This window comes from Ambystoma mexicanum, chromosome 5q (assembly GCF_040938575.1).
Source record: "Ambystoma mexicanum isolate Mex_15411 chromosome 5q, UKY_AmexF1_1, whole genome shotgun sequence".
Classification (NCBI taxonomy): domain Eukaryota; kingdom Metazoa; phylum Chordata; class Amphibia; order Caudata; family Ambystomatidae; genus Ambystoma; species Ambystoma mexicanum.
The window spans coordinates 1,034,344,962-1,034,362,681 of record NC_090933.1 but is presented as its reverse complement, the minus strand read 5'-3'; the positions used below and the strand labels follow the sequence as shown (position 1 = coordinate 1,034,362,681).

General features: G+C 47.3%; 1 protein-coding gene across 1 annotated transcript in view; it reads left to right on the top strand.

Annotated features, from left to right (window-relative positions):
- Nucleotides 1–17,720, top strand: part of RAD21 (RAD21 cohesin complex component) — a 359,826-nt gene that overhangs the window by 252,054 nt on the left and 90,052 nt on the right. The window contains exons 9-10 of the mRNA XM_069621538.1: nt 3,327–3,550; nt 3,870–4,041. Of these exons, the coding sequence (XP_069477639.1) occupies nt 3,327–3,550; nt 3,870–4,041 (396 nt within the window). The remainder of the gene's footprint in view (nt 1–3,326; nt 3,551–3,869; nt 4,042–17,720) is intronic.

Genomic DNA, 17,720 nt, shown 5'->3' with positions numbered 1-17,720 from the left:
CGTCGTTGGTTCTGGACACCGCGTACTTCCACATCCTCATTCACGTAAAACATTGCAAGTTCCTGTGCTTTGTTGTACAAGGGAAGCACTACCAGTTTAAGGCTCTCCCCTTCGGACTGAAGTCGGCGCCCAGAGTCTTTACGAAGTGCCTGGCTCTGGTGGCAGCCCACCTGTGCCTACAAGGGATTCATGTGTACCCATATCTCAATGACTGGCTCATTTGGGCCAAGTTGAAGGACATTACCGTCCATCACAGTGACATTCTCTGTGAACTATGCAAAATCCTGCTCAACTCGCAGCATGTGCTGTTCCTGGGGTCCAGGCTTAAGTGTCCTGCCTAGCGCCTCTGTCAGAGGAGAGGATAGCAGCCATTTGGGGCAAGATGGGACAGCTGTTGGCACTGAAGATCCCCACGGTAAGGAACATGAAGTCGCTGCTCGGCATGATGTCGTGTATCCGACTTTGCAGGTTGCAAATGTGACCGCTTCAGGAATTCCTGGAAGCCTGTTGGAACCAGGTGTCCTGAACTTTCAAGGACAGGACCGCATGTGATGATGGGTTCTGTCAAGCGATAAAGTGGTGGCGGCGGTGGCAGCAGCAGCGGCGGCGGCGTGCACTCCAACATTGCCAGAGGCACGGAGTCCCCGGTACCAGGAAACTGTCACAATTGACGCTTCACATAAACGTCCTAGAACTACAGGCTGTGTTTTGGACCCTCAAGTCTTTTTTTCCGTCCCTTAGGGGCAAAGTGGCGGGGATCTTCACGGACTATACCAAACCAATGTTTTACATCGGGGGGGGGGGGCACCAGATCCCAGGCCCTCTCCAGAGAGGCGCATGAGTTGGGGCACTTGGCTGTCGCCCAGGGGGATGTTCCTCATTCCTTTTTATCTGGCGGGAGTCACACTGTCACTGATGCCCTTGGCAGAGAGCTGCGCTCTTTCCACAAGTGAGCTTCGGCATGATCAAGTGGACAATTTTACTTAGGTGGGGCAGCCCCCATATCTGTTTGCGACGAACACTAAGTGCCGGAGGCTCTCCAGCAGGTCCAGGAGTAATCGGTCAACTCGGACGGTGCAGGATGATCCTAGTCATGCCAGCGTGGCCAAGGCAAATAGGGTCAGCGTCCCGTCAAGCTACCAGTTGTTGCAGATCTTTTCGCCAGAGAAGCAGGCGCATCTAATCCACGACCCAGGATTGCTGAACCTGAAGGCCTGGCTCCTGCAGCATTATAGTTGGGTGGTTACGAGCTGCCTGCGGACTGCAGGGAGGTCCCCACCAAGGCCAGGGAGTAGACTCTGAAGTGTTATGGACTCAAATGGAAGCATTTCGAGACTTTGTTCCGGTCGCAGAAGATTAACCCTCTGGGGGTCACAGCCCCCAAGTCGTTCCGTAGTCTGGGCTGGCTCACGCCTCCATCAAAGTACATCTGGTGGCTATCTCCCGCTACACCATGTCTCCAGGACAGTCTTCTTTGGTCACACCATCTAGTGAATGAGTTAATCAAAGGGTTTGTTCCCGCCAGTGAAGGCTCCTGCCCTTGTGTGGAAACTCGGCGTGGTGCGGACTAGGCTCATGCGGGGAGGGCATTCGTGCCGCTGCAGCAGGCTCCAATTAGGTTCATGTCTTGGAAGGCAGCATTCCTCGTGGCCATTAACTGTCAGGAGCGTAGGGGAGATCCACTCTAGCTTCTACGAGACAAGGGTAGTGCTGTGGACACACACCCCTCCATGCCCAAGGTTCTGTTGGAATGTCATCTCAACGAGCCCATGGTGTTGCCTGTGTTTTATCTGACGTCTTTGTCGCCGGCTGAAAGCTCTTTGCACTCACTGGATGTGGCTTGAGCGCAGAAGTTTTGTGGCTGCCGAGAGTTTCCTGGCGACTTCACAGCTTTTTGTGCACTTTGGTCCTGTGAACCATAGGAAGGCCTTGTCCAAGGCTTCCATCTCCAGGTGGCTCTCCTGCTGCATCACACTGTCATTGGTTGGCGAACCGACTGCTGCCTGTCCGTCCGAGAGCCCATTCTACCAGAGCAACAGCGGCGTTCCTGTCTGGTGTACCCCTGCTGACATATGCAGGGCTGGGATGTATAGGTCTACGCACACCTTCACGAAATTCAACTGTGTCGACGGGGGTTCCAGGGAGGAGTCCAGAGTCGGCCAAACAGTGCTACGCAACCTGTTTGCTTGAAGGTGAGCCTGGTGAGGAGGTAAGAGTAATTGCTTCTGGTGAGCCCTGCCGCCTCCCGTGGTTGTGTATGTACTGCTATGTATTCTTTATTCATGAGCATGTGAATCCATGCCAGACCCCATGCTGGAGAAGGAACAAGTTACTTACCTGTAAATGTTTTTCTCCAGCATGGGTCTGGCATGGATTCACATGTGAGATCCCCCAAACCCCCCCATCTGCGGCTCTTCTTGGTCATACAGCCACTTTACATGAAAATCTGAAGATGGCTGTCAGAGGAGGGGCTTGGGGAGAGGGCAGTCATTGGCTGGGGCAGTGTGACCCACAGCTCAGCGATTGGTTTATAGTAGATAGAACAGTTTCACTTTTGTTTATAAACTTTTACTGAGGATTCCCAGCCTGACTCAGAATATTAATGAGAATGTGAATCCATGCCAGACCCATACTGGAGAACAGTTACAGGTAAGTAACTTGTTCCTTATCTACCTTCCTTGTGTAAATAATGGTTTATTTTTATTATAACTTTGTTTCTTTTGGACTATTGAAATTACTGGCATCCGTGTACTTACCTTTATTTGGTTTTTCATAACGTGCCTAATACCATACTTGAGTTCATTTTCCAAGCGCAGATCTGGGATTTGAACCACTGTTGCTCTGCATTGCCCCGCTTCCAAGACCAGCGCGTTAACCCTGTGCTATCCTCTGTTCAACTACAACTCGCATCTTACTCCTATGATGAGCCTGGATGCTCTACCATTCTACCAAGATCCTTTGGGTAGTACAGACCTATACTAATTGTATGCCAAGGGATCATTTTGAGGTCTTACCTCAAGTGGACTTTAGCAAAACTCCCCTAGCATTTCTTTAAAATCTACCCTTCAGATTGCAAGTGGGCAATATATTTGCAAACTTTATATGATCTTCACCGAACCTGCCTCCAAACATCCAATCTACGTCTGAGATTAAACTGTACAATTATGCACTGTAGAGTAGGTCAGAAACCTCATACAGGGGTTTTACTGACCCAGTTTGCCTTCTGTATTCATGAATGTACTTGTTTTGAGTTGACCACCATGGATTATTTCAGTAATGCTTTCGGATAGCCTGTTTGCACATACTAATGTTAAATCTTGCTTCAGTTAAGGAAACTAAAGCCAAGCGAAAAAGGAAACTCATTGTGGACAGTGTGAAGGAGCTGGACAGCAAAACCATCCGTGCCCAGCTAAGTGATTACTCTGATATTGTTACCACGCTGGACCTGGCACCCCCTACAAAGAAGTTAATGATGTGGAAAGAAACTGGTGGGGTAGAAAAATTATTCTCCCTGCCTGCTCAACCCTTGTGGAACTGTAGATTGCTGAAGGTAAAATAACAGTATAGTGTATTCATCACTTTGCAAAATTGTGAATTGTACCTGTGCTGCCAGGGAAGTGATTTAAATGCAGATGTATTTTGATATGATGCATTATTGCACCTCTCCGTTCTGTAATTACCTCGTAGCTCGAAATATTGGTTAGAAGTTTCCCCTGGTAAATATTCTGTGTGCCTATTTTGGTAATCTAGGGGTGGGGTGATGTGATCTTTGTTTTATACTATATCAATGGGTTTACATTTGTAATTGCATGATTTATTTGCATTTCAATATGTAATGACTATCAAATCCGTGGAAAAATCTTTTATAGCTCTTCACCCGTTGTCTGACACCAGTGGTGCCGGATGAGCTCAGGAAGAGACGAAAAGGAGGTGAAGCAGACAATCTTGATGAGTTTCTAAAAGAGTTTGAAAATCCAGAAGTTCCAAGAGAAGAACAGCAGCCACCACAGCAACAGCCACAGCAGCCCGGTGATGTCATTGGTTTGTTTTCTTGTTACGTTCCATATATAATATATTGGTAGCTTTCGATTATAGGTTATTTCATAATGTACGTTTCCGTGAATGGATTGTATTGTTGCCATTTTCAGCGCCAAACTTTACATGAAAATTCCCAAGCAAGCTTCTTTTGCCGAGACTCATTTGCCTGGGTCCTGTTTTTACAGAGCTGTGATTTTTGTTCGTTCGCCTGCAATGACCCTTCTCTTGTCCCAGCGGTTCTGCCTGACATCGCCCTCCCCCAGCGCGCGCACACATCCTTGTCATGTGCAGTGGACATACCTTCAGCCCTCCCTCTCCTGGTCGACCCCACTCACTATTCTGCGGGCCTGCCACCCTGCGCTCTCATTGCTTATAAAATCCTAACTGCCCCCACCACTCTGTTGCTGCTGTCCATGACATCGCCATTCTCTTCCCACCCTTTTCTGCCAATATGAGGGAAATGGCATTTGGCAATCGTGACAGGCCTTTCGTGAAATAGGCAGTAGTTAGGGTACATTTCCTTTCTTGTGTGAAATCTTTTGACAGTCAGTCGGAACCTTTTCAACCCCCTACCCCCCAATCCCTCACACCCCCCTCCCCCCCACCTACTTTTTACTCTGGTGTATGGAGCCTTTTGGACCACCTTTTCTAAGTCTATTTGAAGTCATGCTTTCCGCCAACTTTCTGGCATCTACATTTTACTAAAGCAGCACACCACCTGTGCACTGCTGCTGCGACTGTTAGGCAAGAATTGATGAAGTAACCCTGTGGGAGACTACACAACACCTGTCCTCTTGGTATTGGGTAACCCATCTATTGGTGTAGGTCTGTACTACACAAGTTGGTAGTGTGACTGAGCAGCCAGACTTATCTTAAGAGCGGTAAATGTGAGCTGTAGCAATGAAATCCACCAATAAAAGTATCCTAAAAACATTTAACACTCAAGGTTTCTAGTTAAAATAATTGTCATTTTTAAATAAGCCTGCTTTAAAAAGGGCAATGGATGCAAAAGTCAAATATACTTTAAATACTTTCACAGAATCAATATAAAGCTAGTAGCAGATACTCTTTAGAGATGCATCTTACACACTTCCTACACCCTGAGGTGACTTCACTAACTTGGACAGTAATTGCATTTATATACCACTGGTACACTTTGTAAATTCTAAGGTTGGTGGAAAGGTTTAAAGGAAGGAAAAGGGTTAAACAGGTTCTCAAAGCATGTGAGCACTTAAAATCTTCCAATGAAGTCTAGATAAACCTTTCCCAGCAACATTTAACACCAATGTGTCCCCTATGAGGGAACAGTAAGAATCAGTGAAGTGGAAAAGAGTCTGCAGGGAGCCAGGACAACCAAAGTCAATTGGAGCAAAGTCTATGGAGCTGAGGCACTTCTTGGATAGGAAATGTCTTGCACAAAGTTAGTTTGATGTAGAAAAATCACTGTAGTGTCACAAGCTTACACTTGTGAAAGTCAGAGCTGCAGTCAACACTAGAAAAGCGGCTACTGCAAGTCTTGACTGAGAAGTGCAAGCTACAGACACTGAGGTAAGTACCCCAAGTCAGAACAGTACCTTTGGTTGGAAGAAGGGGGTCCAGCTGGCTCCTGTCTGGCTACAGTGATGCAAATCATGTGTTCTTGGGCCTCAGTCGTGGGGACAAGAGGGTGGACGTTTGGGGACTCCTGCGGCAGCAATTCGATGGTCAGCGGCAGCTACAGGCTCTTTGTATCAGCAGCACTTTCGGTAAATAGCAACATTGTGGATCTTGAACACCGGTTGGGCTTCTTTCACTCCTCCGAGTCCTGCACTCTGGTGAGTTGACTTGAGCTCTGGTCGTCCTCCTTCTGGAGGGTCCTGGGGAGACTCCTGGAGCTGTTGCCCTGCCTATAGGTGTTGCACTAGACTACAGATTTCTCAACCCCTGGCACTTGGTTACTCCAGCAGCAAAGTACAGCCAGATTGGGGGAAGGTCTTCCAGCAAAGTTTGTCTCTGGGTTGGTTGGTGCAACTAACACAAGGGAAGAAGTTGTCCCTTCCTGGAGCATCCCTTGTCGATCAGTAAAAGGAGTTTCAACGCAGCAGGGCTCCACCAGGCAGTTAAATGGTCCAGGAGGATGCAGCAAGCTTCGTTCAGTTTCTTCGTAGGGTTGTGTTGGGGAGAATTCTCAAAAATGTGCCAATTACCTCCACCTTAGAGACCCCCAGCAACTTTGCTGGATTTTGAGGACTTGGTGTTTTTACCCTGGAGAGAGTGTGACCCTTTTTCCCACACATTTTTGTATGAATTTTACCGGTTTCTTTTGGTTATGGAGTCTGACAAACTCCATAGGCATCATCTTTTACAATTGTCCCACAGAACCTTTAGTGCAGTGACACAGGGAGTCTTAGATTTTCAAAGGTTTAAATACCTTCTCTGGGATAAACTGTTTCCCAGAGCAGTAAAGTGAAATTGACTTTACTTAGCACTGTACTTGCTTGTACTTGCTAGACCCAGCACATCCTATTTTACAATAGTGCTGGAGGGGTCACTTAGTATCGTGTCTAAATGCTCATGTAACATTTTTGTTACCCTTTCCTCACAGAAGCTGGTGGCAGTGGTTTCATTTCAAACTACCATGGTTTGCATTTACCACGGCTGTTCGCAGCTCCGGTAACGCTAACCGCAGGAGCCATCTTTTTAAAAAATTGGCGCCTAGCATTCTTTGACAAAATGGTCCCCGGGCGTCTTTTTTTTTTTTTTTTTTTGCCATGTCTTTGTGGAAAGGTCCTTCTAGAGCAGTGGTATTCAAACTGTGGGTCGCGATCCCCTAGGGGTCCGCGGGTGCATCCCAGGGGGGCCCTGAGAGCTCAGCATGAAAAAAGATTTTTTTTTTTTTTAAGATTGGAAGAAATGGGCAGGGGTGGCCCACATGGGCGGGCTGAAGCATGAAACTGTCTCAGGCAACAATGAAAAAGTGGCCCACAGTTGTAAATGGATATTCATTCCTTTAGTCACAGACTGGGCCTCATTACTACTATGGCGGACCAGTAACAATGGTGCTGGTAAGCTACCGGCACCGTTGCTACCGTTCCGCCATAGTAAGAGTTGTGCTCGTGGGTGCTTGACAGCCCCCGCCAGGTCTGACCTCAGCTCGTCGGATGCACCGGCACCGTTATTAACGGTGCCGGTGCATCCGAGCTCCCCATTCCCATTTGAGCCATATGGGGCTCAAATGGGAATGGGGATCTACCGGCACCTTCGAAAGGGCAATTATCATGTCCGCCTAACTTGGCATGACCTAGTAATTGCCCATTCGCGGGTGCCAGACCCGGATGCAACTCCAGTGGCAGCCGTGCCGGTTTTACCGGCACAGCTACCGCCAGAGTAGTTATGAAGCCCACTGTTTCAATAGTACCCAAAGGGGTGCTTTGTGTTAAAATGTAAGTAAATTGTGATATATTCAGCAACAATGGTCAACATTACTAACTGCATAGTTAAGTAACTCATCAAAATGGTCCACATTGGCCAAAATGGTGGCCCATTTTGATTGGCCCAAACTAGCATTTTACATTTTTGGTACAGGCATTGCCCTATAGGCCTGTCCGAGCCTGGCGGCTCATCCATAATGGCAAGAGGCGCCCACCCAGTGGCCCCTCACCCATTATGGAGGAGCTAAGGAGCCAGCCCAGTGAAACAGTGAGCACTCCCTCAGCTGCTTTATCCAGCTAATGGAGTGCTCCTGGGCTGGCTGAACTGTCAAAGGGAAACACTGTTTCCCTTTGACAGTTCAGTTTAGTTCCCCAGCCGCACATGCTCACTGAGCCATGCAAGTGCTGGGGCGTTTTCTTTTCGCCAGCATTGCATAGCTCATTGGAAATGCTGGCTGGGGCACTGCATGTCTGTATGTCCGAGGGGGAGCTCCTGCGCCTCCTCGCACATATGGACAGAGCAGCTGGAGCAGGCCGTTTCAGCACCCACACACAGGCCAATGCAGAAGGTACGTTTATGTTCATTGTTTTTATTTAAACATGTGTATGGATGCGTTATGAGTGAGTGTATGGTGATGGATGCTCATGTGAATGATAGAGTGATTGCTGTATGAATGTGCAGCGCCTTGCATATACACATAATCATGTTCATTGTGTTAGGACCAGTGGGGCCCAGGGGACAGGGATGGTATCTTTTTACCGGACATCTATCATTCAAAACCCTCTGCCTTGTCCACAAGGCTTTCTGGGGCCTGGGTCCAAAATACCTTCAGCTATTCCTCCGCAAATACCTCCCCTCTCGAGCTCTTCACTCATCTACCTCCAACTCCCTCAGGGTCAGTCGTTTATCAAAGAAACGAGCTGGGGGTAGATCTCCGTCTTCGGCTGGGGCCTCCCTCTGGAACAGCGCCCTGCCACTCTAAAACTTGAGGAGAACCATCTTTCTTCCTGCACTTATCAGACCTACCCTGTCTGCTGCCTTAAACGTAGCACTTGCAAATTGCTGGCTGCACTACCACTGTTTGTTGCCTTTATTATTTATTTATTGTTATTTATCTGTTTCTCCTCTGCTTCGCACTTTCCACTTCTCCCCCCTTCCATGCACTTTTCCCCTCACACTTGCGCGTTCTCAATGTCACTGGGCCTAGTAAGATCGCTGTTTTATTCTCCTCTGTTCCCCTCCCTTGCCTTGTCACGCTCTGAAACACTTGTGTACGAGCGCGATAGAAATAAAATATCAATGCCTGCCCCCTGGACTCCCAGCAACAATTGCAAACTGTTTGGCTATTTACCCATTTTTTGTTAAAAGTATGCTCTACAATGCAACATTTTAACCTATTATTTAAAAAAAAATTCACAGGGGGAAACCCCCCCCGAACCTCCCCTTAATGCCCCTCCACTTAAAAAAGATTCACCAGCCGCCACTGGCCCTCAGACTGTGTTGGGAACGGGATGGGGGAACCGAGGGACTATGGTGGGAGCACAATGGGCGGGAACCATGGGATAGTGATGGGAGCAGAGTGGGGAGAGCCCTGGGTGTGTGATGGGGTGGGGAGAGACCAGCGACTGGGTAGGAGTGGGATGAGGGAGCCCAGCGACTTTGATGGGAGCAGGTGACGGCGCGCAATATATACTGTCCATTTGGCATTTCTGGGGGGTCCCGACCTGCCCAAATTTTGCTCAGGGGGGCCCTGGCCAAAAAAGTTTGAAGACCACTGTTCTAGAGATTCTCTGCGCGCCAAACCAGGTTTGGTCTTTGTACATTTCGCCTTTAGTGGATTTCAGGAGTGAAACCCGCCTCTGGCTCCAGAGTGTCTTGGGTAGGCAGGAAGTGAGGGAGGTGCCCAAAACTCCTGCTTAGTTTCCTAGGAGACCCAAATGCCTGTGGCGATTGGCTGGCCGACTCTCCGGCAAGGACAGCCACCCTGCTGGGTGACTGACAGCTAGGCTGGAATAAATGGGAGAAAACTGAATTAAAAGGCGTGTCGTTTGGTTTGGAGACAGTCGACCACTGGACGAAGGAACCGAAGAAGTGCTTGAAGAGGACACCTGCTTCAACTCCTGAACCGTTGGTTGGCCCGGTGAAGCCCTGCTGCAGTGCCGAAACGCCAAGTTTGCGTCGACTGAGAAGCCCCTGAAAGGACTACTTCTCCCTTTGAGTTGGTGGGACCAATCATCTCCCAAGTAAGCCATCTGACATCCATTTCGGAGCTGGTTGAATTTCCCGAGTTGCTGGAGGAAACCGTATAGCCACGGAGAGAAACACCAGATTGTGTGTTGCTTTTAAACTGGCCTAAAGCTTTTGGAAGATTCTCCAGACTCTCACGAAGCAGGACTGACCAAGCCTGAGCCCCCTCAGCAGAGTGCGGCACCCCAGAAGCAAGCACAGTCTGCCTTGACAGCCAGGAACCGTGGTGTTGCGATTTGCTGTAGCTGAAATGCGAAACAGCCACTGAAAGTGAAGTTTGCAGGTTTTGGCAGTCGCAGTGCATTGCCCCCAACGTCCTCCCTCTTGTCCCCACGACTGAGGCCCAGGAACAGTGAGAGTTGCAGAGCTGTACAAGAACAGAAGTCATCAGCTGCATCTTATCTTCTTTACCAAGGTACTGTAAAACAAGTCTGAGAACTTGCCTCTTACTGTAGAAGTGCTTGTAACTTCCACAACTGACAAGTCTAATCAGCTTGTGGCCCTACATTTGATTCTTTTCGTCAAAGACTCTTAAGAACTTGTGCAAAGACTTTTCCATTTATTTACTAGAAATGCTTTATCCTATCCAAGACTTTTGCCCATTCACTTTGGCTTCGCCTATTGAATTGAATGACTTCTTGTGAAGTATCTGCACTGCTTAGGAATATTTGTGGTCTCATGTGTTCTAATAATCTTTTCCTTTTACCAACTTATAACAGTATTCTAAATGCCAAAAGTAAGATATGAATGTCCCCAGCACCCTTGTTATTGAAGTCACCTGTGGGTGTAGGTTGTGTCTGTGGGCCATCCCAAAAGGGTGTTTACTGATTTAGAAACTGTGTACAGTATTGAAGTGTATTTGCATGTTACTATTCTATTGCTCCCTTATAAAGAAGTCTTTTATAACTGACTGATAAATGAATAATTGGTTATGCAAGAAACCTTGAGTGTAAGAGTTTATTTGAATACCTGTAACTGTGAATCTTTGTTACTCCACTACAGCTCACATTTCCCCTCTTGAGATAAGCCTGGCTGCTCAACACGCTACCAAAACCGTAGTATAAGCTTCTACCAAAGGTTGGTTTGCCTATACCTGTGGTCAGAGTTGTTTGTAGTGTTCCTAGAGCGCACTGCATACAAACTGCCTTACATCAAACTCCAAAAACAAAGGAAACACGTAATCCAAATAAGGTAAAAACACGTGAGAAAACTCACTCTGGGGGGGGGGGGGGCGCTGTTGAGCAGCCGACAAGATGGCCGCTTAGCCACGAAGCTCTGAGACCCACAGTTTTGTATTGACGGACAACGGCGGAATCCGAACATCTACTACCCAGATAACCACTCCAATCACATCCTCTGGCCATGGAGCGCTCGCCGTGGGAGAGCTGTGGCCTGGGTCTTGACCGCTTCCGAGATACGGCCGACTGCGCCAACCTACCCTGTGCAGCCATTGGTCCTGCCCTTTGCCGCCTCGAGGAGCGGGGCTCTGTGGAGTTGAAGAGCGCCGCTGCCGGGCTGAGAGCTGAAATCTGCTGAGGGCCTCCTGGCATGCTGCCGCAGCGGGTGGGGACCACGCTGCTGCCCTGGGACGCCGTTGGGGGGGGTCTACTGACTGCCGTCGTGAGGACCGCCGACCACGGCCGGAGGAGGGGAGTGCCTCGGGGGGCGGACCAACGCGCCGCTAGTCATCCGCTGCCTCGCCGGAGCTCCTGCAGGCCCGGCTCGACCGCTGAGGCAGCTGTGGCTCGCTCTCGTCTTATCCTTGTGTGCCTCAACACCAACGATCATACCCGTCACTGGTAGGGAGACTCACCAGTGTCAGACTTTCTCCAAGATCCTGAAAACGAAAAGACAATAAGACAACTGCTTACTGTCATTGCCAAGCAATTTATCCTACTCCCTGAGTACAGTGAGAATAAATCAAATGTTCCCAACAAAGGCGGAAATAGATTAACTTATCAACACACTGTTCTTTCGCATAATCGAAGACTGTCCAACTATTTTCGAGATCCAGCAAACAGAGAACCTAAGTCGTCTCCTAAAGAACATAGTATTTCTAGTTGCACTCCACGCGACCGGACAGTGCAGACATTGCCTACATTGAAGAAAACATATGATCCTGAACCTCAGGATCACAGATGTCCCCGTCACCAGAAGACTGCAGGTTGGCATACGTTTTCTTTCACCTTATTGAGGACTTTCCAGAGCTAGTGGGAAGACCAATCCATGTTGACGTACTTACATTTCTCGGAGATCCAGTAAAGTATACCCAGCTAAGCATGCTCCTGTGTGGTATTGTAGCAAAAATTAAACTTTCCAACCTCCATCGAAGTCTCTGGAGGAGACAGTGAAGCTTTTCCCCGATGGGCAGATCGAGGAAGTCAAGAACTTCACCTGTTTTACCTGTTAATTCTCATTTCTTTATACTGATCAGTGGCCAATAGGTCAGTGACCAATATGTGACCAATATGTCCTCTGGATTGAACCAGATTCGAGGGGTGGACTGGGAGTTTACCTACTTTGAACATGCACAGTAAAGGGACTCACTGAAGTGCTACTTAATTAGATTTTCTTCCCATAGTCTAACAAAGGAACTGTATCCTGAAATAAGCAACAATTGTCACTCGCAAGAGGGGGGGGACACTTGTGGAGCACCTGACACACTAAACACAGAACCTAAGACTATATTGGGTAAAGTAGTAATAACATTTACACTTGCTGAATGATCGAAATGGGGGTCCAAAGCAGCAATCTGGTCCTCCCACAAGGAGAGGCACCCCCGCTTCTCTGGAAGAAAATGCTGCTGCCTAACGTATAGAACTATAATGTACCTATGCATCATATTCATCATTATCTTGTCATTAACAATCAGAACTGCAGTCTTTATTGGTGCACAAAGCATTCCAATTTCAGTTCACCCACCAGATGATGCACACATGAAACCCACAAAAGCCCCCAGACCTTATCTAGTCATTCCCATCCCTAGAAGATCTGATGGTGGAGTGAATGAACTTGAAATGGATGTAATTAGCAACGATACGCACGCACGTGTGGTAACGAATGAAAAGAAAAGCCGGGGACGGGGTCTGCAAGAGATGAATGGAGTAAAATCACTGACAACTACACGCACGCAAACACTGAATGTACACGAAACAGGCCTAGTGTCAATGCCTGCAAAACCACAAACCAAAGCAGTAGAAAACAAGACTGCCTGCCACAAGAAACTTCACAGAAGATGTGAGGAAACAAGAAGAGTTGAGAGGAAAGCCAACAGAAGCAGTCATATCAGAGACTTATTCCTGCACCTAGCCAGAGCGAGGAAACTGCATGAGGAGCTGAAGAACAAAACCGCAGAGACTGTATTGCCAAGCATGTTTGTTCCCACGCAAGGGACAAGTACCAGTTCCAAAATACAGCCATACACCAGGCCAGCGTCGGGCTGGTTGGCATGGGCATTTGCATCCAGCAGGGAAAAGATGTATGAAGAAAAGGAAAGAGCTGCCAGACTCTTGTCCACTCAAATGGTGCAGTTGAGGAGGCCTGCACCATGGACCGGGATACCTGAAAAAAACCATACAGATGCATTCAGAGATGCAGTAATGGCGAACCGCTTCTAAAGCTTAAGAATCAAGAGAAGCATGCATGGAGATGACCATCTGAACGTAACCTTTGGTACCAACATATGAAGGAAGTTGGAAGACGAAATTCCGAAGGGGAATGCTTTGTTTGCGCACTCCTCCCGTACAGCATGGGAAAATCCAACATCTTTGTGGCTGTAGAAATTGATGTCCCAACAGCACACTGTGTCTCACACGTAGCAATGTGCAATACCAGAGGCCAGTTCATGGGAAGTGATGCCTCATTAATATGGGCAACTGAAACAGCTTATCCTGATGATTATGTCCAGGACATTAGGACAAGAAACAGAGCTCATACTAGGAATCATGTGATCAGGTATGAGAAGCCTGGAGTGAAAGGAGCAAGAATAAGATGGGAAGTGAACCCAAGACTAAATCTCTAAGGAAATACTCCAGAAGAGGCTCAAATTTCGAAAAACGGAGGCCAAATGCAGATTTGGGCAACATTTTTTCACCAGACGGATGTTAGAAAGGAGTAGTGATCTGCAGAGCATGGATGGTCCTTGTGAGTTTTCAATTGCTTCTTTGCAGGCTCCAAAGACTGTGCAAGCCATTATGGCCGAAACTTGAAAAACTGCTAACGTGGGTCGAAGACGGAGGAGGATCGCAGCAGATGGTGCCAATAGAAAGCCCGAAATTGTGCTTCAGGAACAATGACACAAGAAAAATGGGTGAGCATCAGAACTGCAGACGAATTTTTGAGGCTCCAGGAATGATACATGGGACTGCAGTGATCGTGGATCATTATTGGGCATGTGGATCCAATTCATACATCAGACTGCTGAAAAAATGGGGAGGCATATGCACAATAGTGAATGTCCATGTTCTAGCATTGGTGATCCCAAAAAGTGACCTGAATATTGACAGTTTCCCGAAAGTAGATGCTCACCTGAGAAAAGAGATTTGTGGAACTGCTGACGTGAATGAAGAGAATTATTTCTCCGCTGAATCAGAAGAAGCATTTCATGCAATCCTATATGAACATGTTCAGCCTCACCTCATCATTGTTCACGATGATCTTTGTGCCAAGAATCCAAGTTTGAGTAAATACTAAATGGTTGCGGATAACCAGATGGGAGTTACTGCAGAGGATCAACACGACTATAAAAGGATTCAATGCCATTAAGGAAGAGTTAAGAGCCATCCGACTAATGACTCTCCAGAACAGAGATGTCCTTGACAGTCACAGCTATGGATGGAGGAGTTTGTGCAAAAATAGGAGAATTATGTTGCACATTTATACCTTCTCACGACAAGGCAAATGGAACTTTAACAGACGCTATAGGGATGCTGACAAACCTGCAGAACCATATGATCAATGAAACAGACGAAGTTGATGACGGCTGGTTTGGATCACTGTTTTCATGGGTTCCACAATGGATGGCAGATGCATTAAAGTTCCTGGGAGCCCTGCTGGTGGTGATACTAGGATTTTGCGTTATCAAGATAGTTATTTCGCAATGCCAGAAAACTGCAAAGAAAGCCATAGGGATGACGATCATGATTGATGTCGAGCCAGGATAGAAGCCCAGAGATCTGACTGATGAAGAAATAAGACTTTGTGAAGGCTAGCAAGCACACACCAGAAGGTACAAAGTTATCGGAAGTTTTCGAGATAAGAAGATGCAGTTTCGAGGCTAACATTAATTTATTTCAGTCAGTTATAAAACATTCACTTGAAGGATGCAATCTATATCACACAAAAATATACTTCAGTACTTTACACTGTACGTTTCTGAGGCATTTAAACTACTTTGAAGGAGGAGCAAAAAGGCAGAGGTTAATAAAGATGAGTTACTCTTAGACAGTGCAAATAGTTGAGTTCACCAGAGGGGTCAATTCCATGCAATAGGTTAGGCCAAAGTCAATGGGCTAAAGTCTTGTATAGGATAAAGCAGTTCTGGTAGTTAAACGAAAAAGTATTTGCCAAAGTTCTGAGAAGTAGTTTGTAAAAAGAATCATATGTTGGGTCGCAAGCTGACTAGGCCTGCAAGTTGCAGAAAGTTCCTCGGTCGGGTTTTCACAGTACCTTACAATGAAGAAAAAGATGCAGCTGAAGACTTTTCCTGCAGATCTCACTGTTCCTGAGCGTCAGTGGTGGGGACAAGAGGGAGGACGTCGGGGGGGACTCCTGCACTGCACGGGGACTGGTCAAAAAGCTGGCAGTGTTGGCAAAGCTTCAATTCCGGTAGCTGTAGTCAAGCACACAAACTAGTGTCCCTCTCCCTGGTTATTCGGTTTCCTGCAACACTCTGAAGAAAATACAACCATCTCCGAGAATGGTATCCAGGTGGTTTACGGAGTTGATTGGTGCCACCAACTCAAAGGGAGAAGTCGTCCTTGCAGGGCTTCTCTGTTGAGATGAACTTGGCTATTCGGACCTGCCGCAGGGCTTCACCGGTCAAACCAAAGGTCCAGGAGTTGCAGCAGCTGTCCTCTTCAAGCTCGTCTTCGGTTCCTTTGTTCCAGTGGTCGACTCTGCCTTCCAAGCCAAGAGACTTGCCTTTTTATTCAATTTTCTCCCATTCATTCCAGCCTAGCTGCCACTCGCCCAGCAGGGTGACTGTCCTGCAAGGACAGTCAGCCAGCCAATCACACGAGTGCATTTGGGTCTCCTAGGAGACTAAGCACAGGGGGTTCCGAGCACCTCACTCACTTCCGGCCCACCCCAGACACTCGGGCGTCAAGGGAGGACTTCAGTCCTGAAGCCCGCCAAAGGCATACGAACAAAGGGACCAAACCTGGCTTGGCTTGCAGAAACAAACACTAGAAGGACCTTTCCAAAAAGACATGGCAAAAAAAGGCCGGGAACTGTTTAAACAAAGTGGCGTAAGGCGCCATCTTGAAAAACATGGCTCCCATGATTTTTAGCTACCAGTGTTCGTGGTCGGGAAAAATCATGGTAGTTCGTTGTAAAACCACTGCCTCCAGCCTTTTCAATAGGAAAGGGTAGATTTGACTGCTACATGAGTGTTTAGACACAGGGGATACTATGTTACCCCTCCAGCACTCCATTGTAAGGAGGTGTGCGCTGGGTCTAGGAATTTGGAAAAGACTAGTAAAGTCAATTTCACTTTGCATTCTCTGGGGAAACAGTTGTTGATCCCAGAGAAGGTATTTAAACCTTGGGGAAGTCTAAGACATCCCTGTGTCACTGCACTGAGGGTGCTGTGTAACACGCATGAAAAGATGATTCCCATGGAGTTATCTAAAACTCCTTAATCAAAGAACACAAGTGAAAAACGCACATCAAGGTTCATGAGTGAAAAAAAGCTCCCTCTTTCCAGGTAACAATCAAGTCCTCAATCCAGCGAAGTTGCTGGAGGTCTCGAAGGTGAAGGGAATTGGCACATTTATGAGAATTCTCCCCAACAGATACCAACTGGTAACGTTCTTACGACTGGATGTTCCTCCCACGTATTCCTCATCGCCCCTTCCAGTGTACCCGCTGTAAAATTTACATGAATTACCCTCTGCATTTCCTGAGAACTTGCGCTCGTGGGTACGCCTGGTTAGTTCCTAGATTGATGGAACTTAAAAACTGAAATGAAGCAAACGGGCGCGGCACAAGCTACTTCTGCTACTGATGACGACACGCCATGGCGGCCCCCGAGGGACATCAACTCCACAACATGGTGCACAAAGTTTTCTGAAGCAGCTAAACTGGGGAGATACGAATATCAAAGATGAGAATACGTGGGAGGAACATCCAGTCGAAAGAACGTTACCAGTTGTTAAGGAAATTGTTCTTTACACTTTAAGAATGAAGCATGGTCATTCAAGACAGGTAAACCCTATTGGTAAGATGTTAAACTCATTCAGTTAAGCAATGATCAAATAGTACCAACACTTATTACTTTTTAAGGGGGTGGGGGCACCATTCAAAGTTAGACACTTTTTAGATGGGCAGAATGCAATTGAAAGGTAAGCTACTTCTTTCACAGATATAGTTACCAACCACACTACCTTCTTAGCAAGTAAGTACCTTTTACACTTGTGCATTCAAGGCAGAATGCTTTTCTTATCCAGGCCTTCCCTAGACTATTGCATGAGTTCTGAGGTAGAAGAGGACCCTAGTGCTCTAGGTGCCAGTTATAGGCAGGTTGAGATGGGGTTCAGTTGCATGAAAGTCAAAGTTCCATAGGCTGTCTGCTTAAACAAGTAAGTATTCACTTTCAGAGTTGGTCAAAATGTTCAGGCACGTGACAAAATGCTCCCTATATGCATTCCAACATGGCAACTTGGCAAGTGGTATGGGCAAACTTCCAACCATACGAATCTCCCACTCAGGTTGCACACCAGACTTGAGGTATGTTTTGCCCAAGCCATCACAGTACCTTTGGAGAAAAGAGCTTCAGAGTGGATGCTTTCGGGATGCAGCTGCGC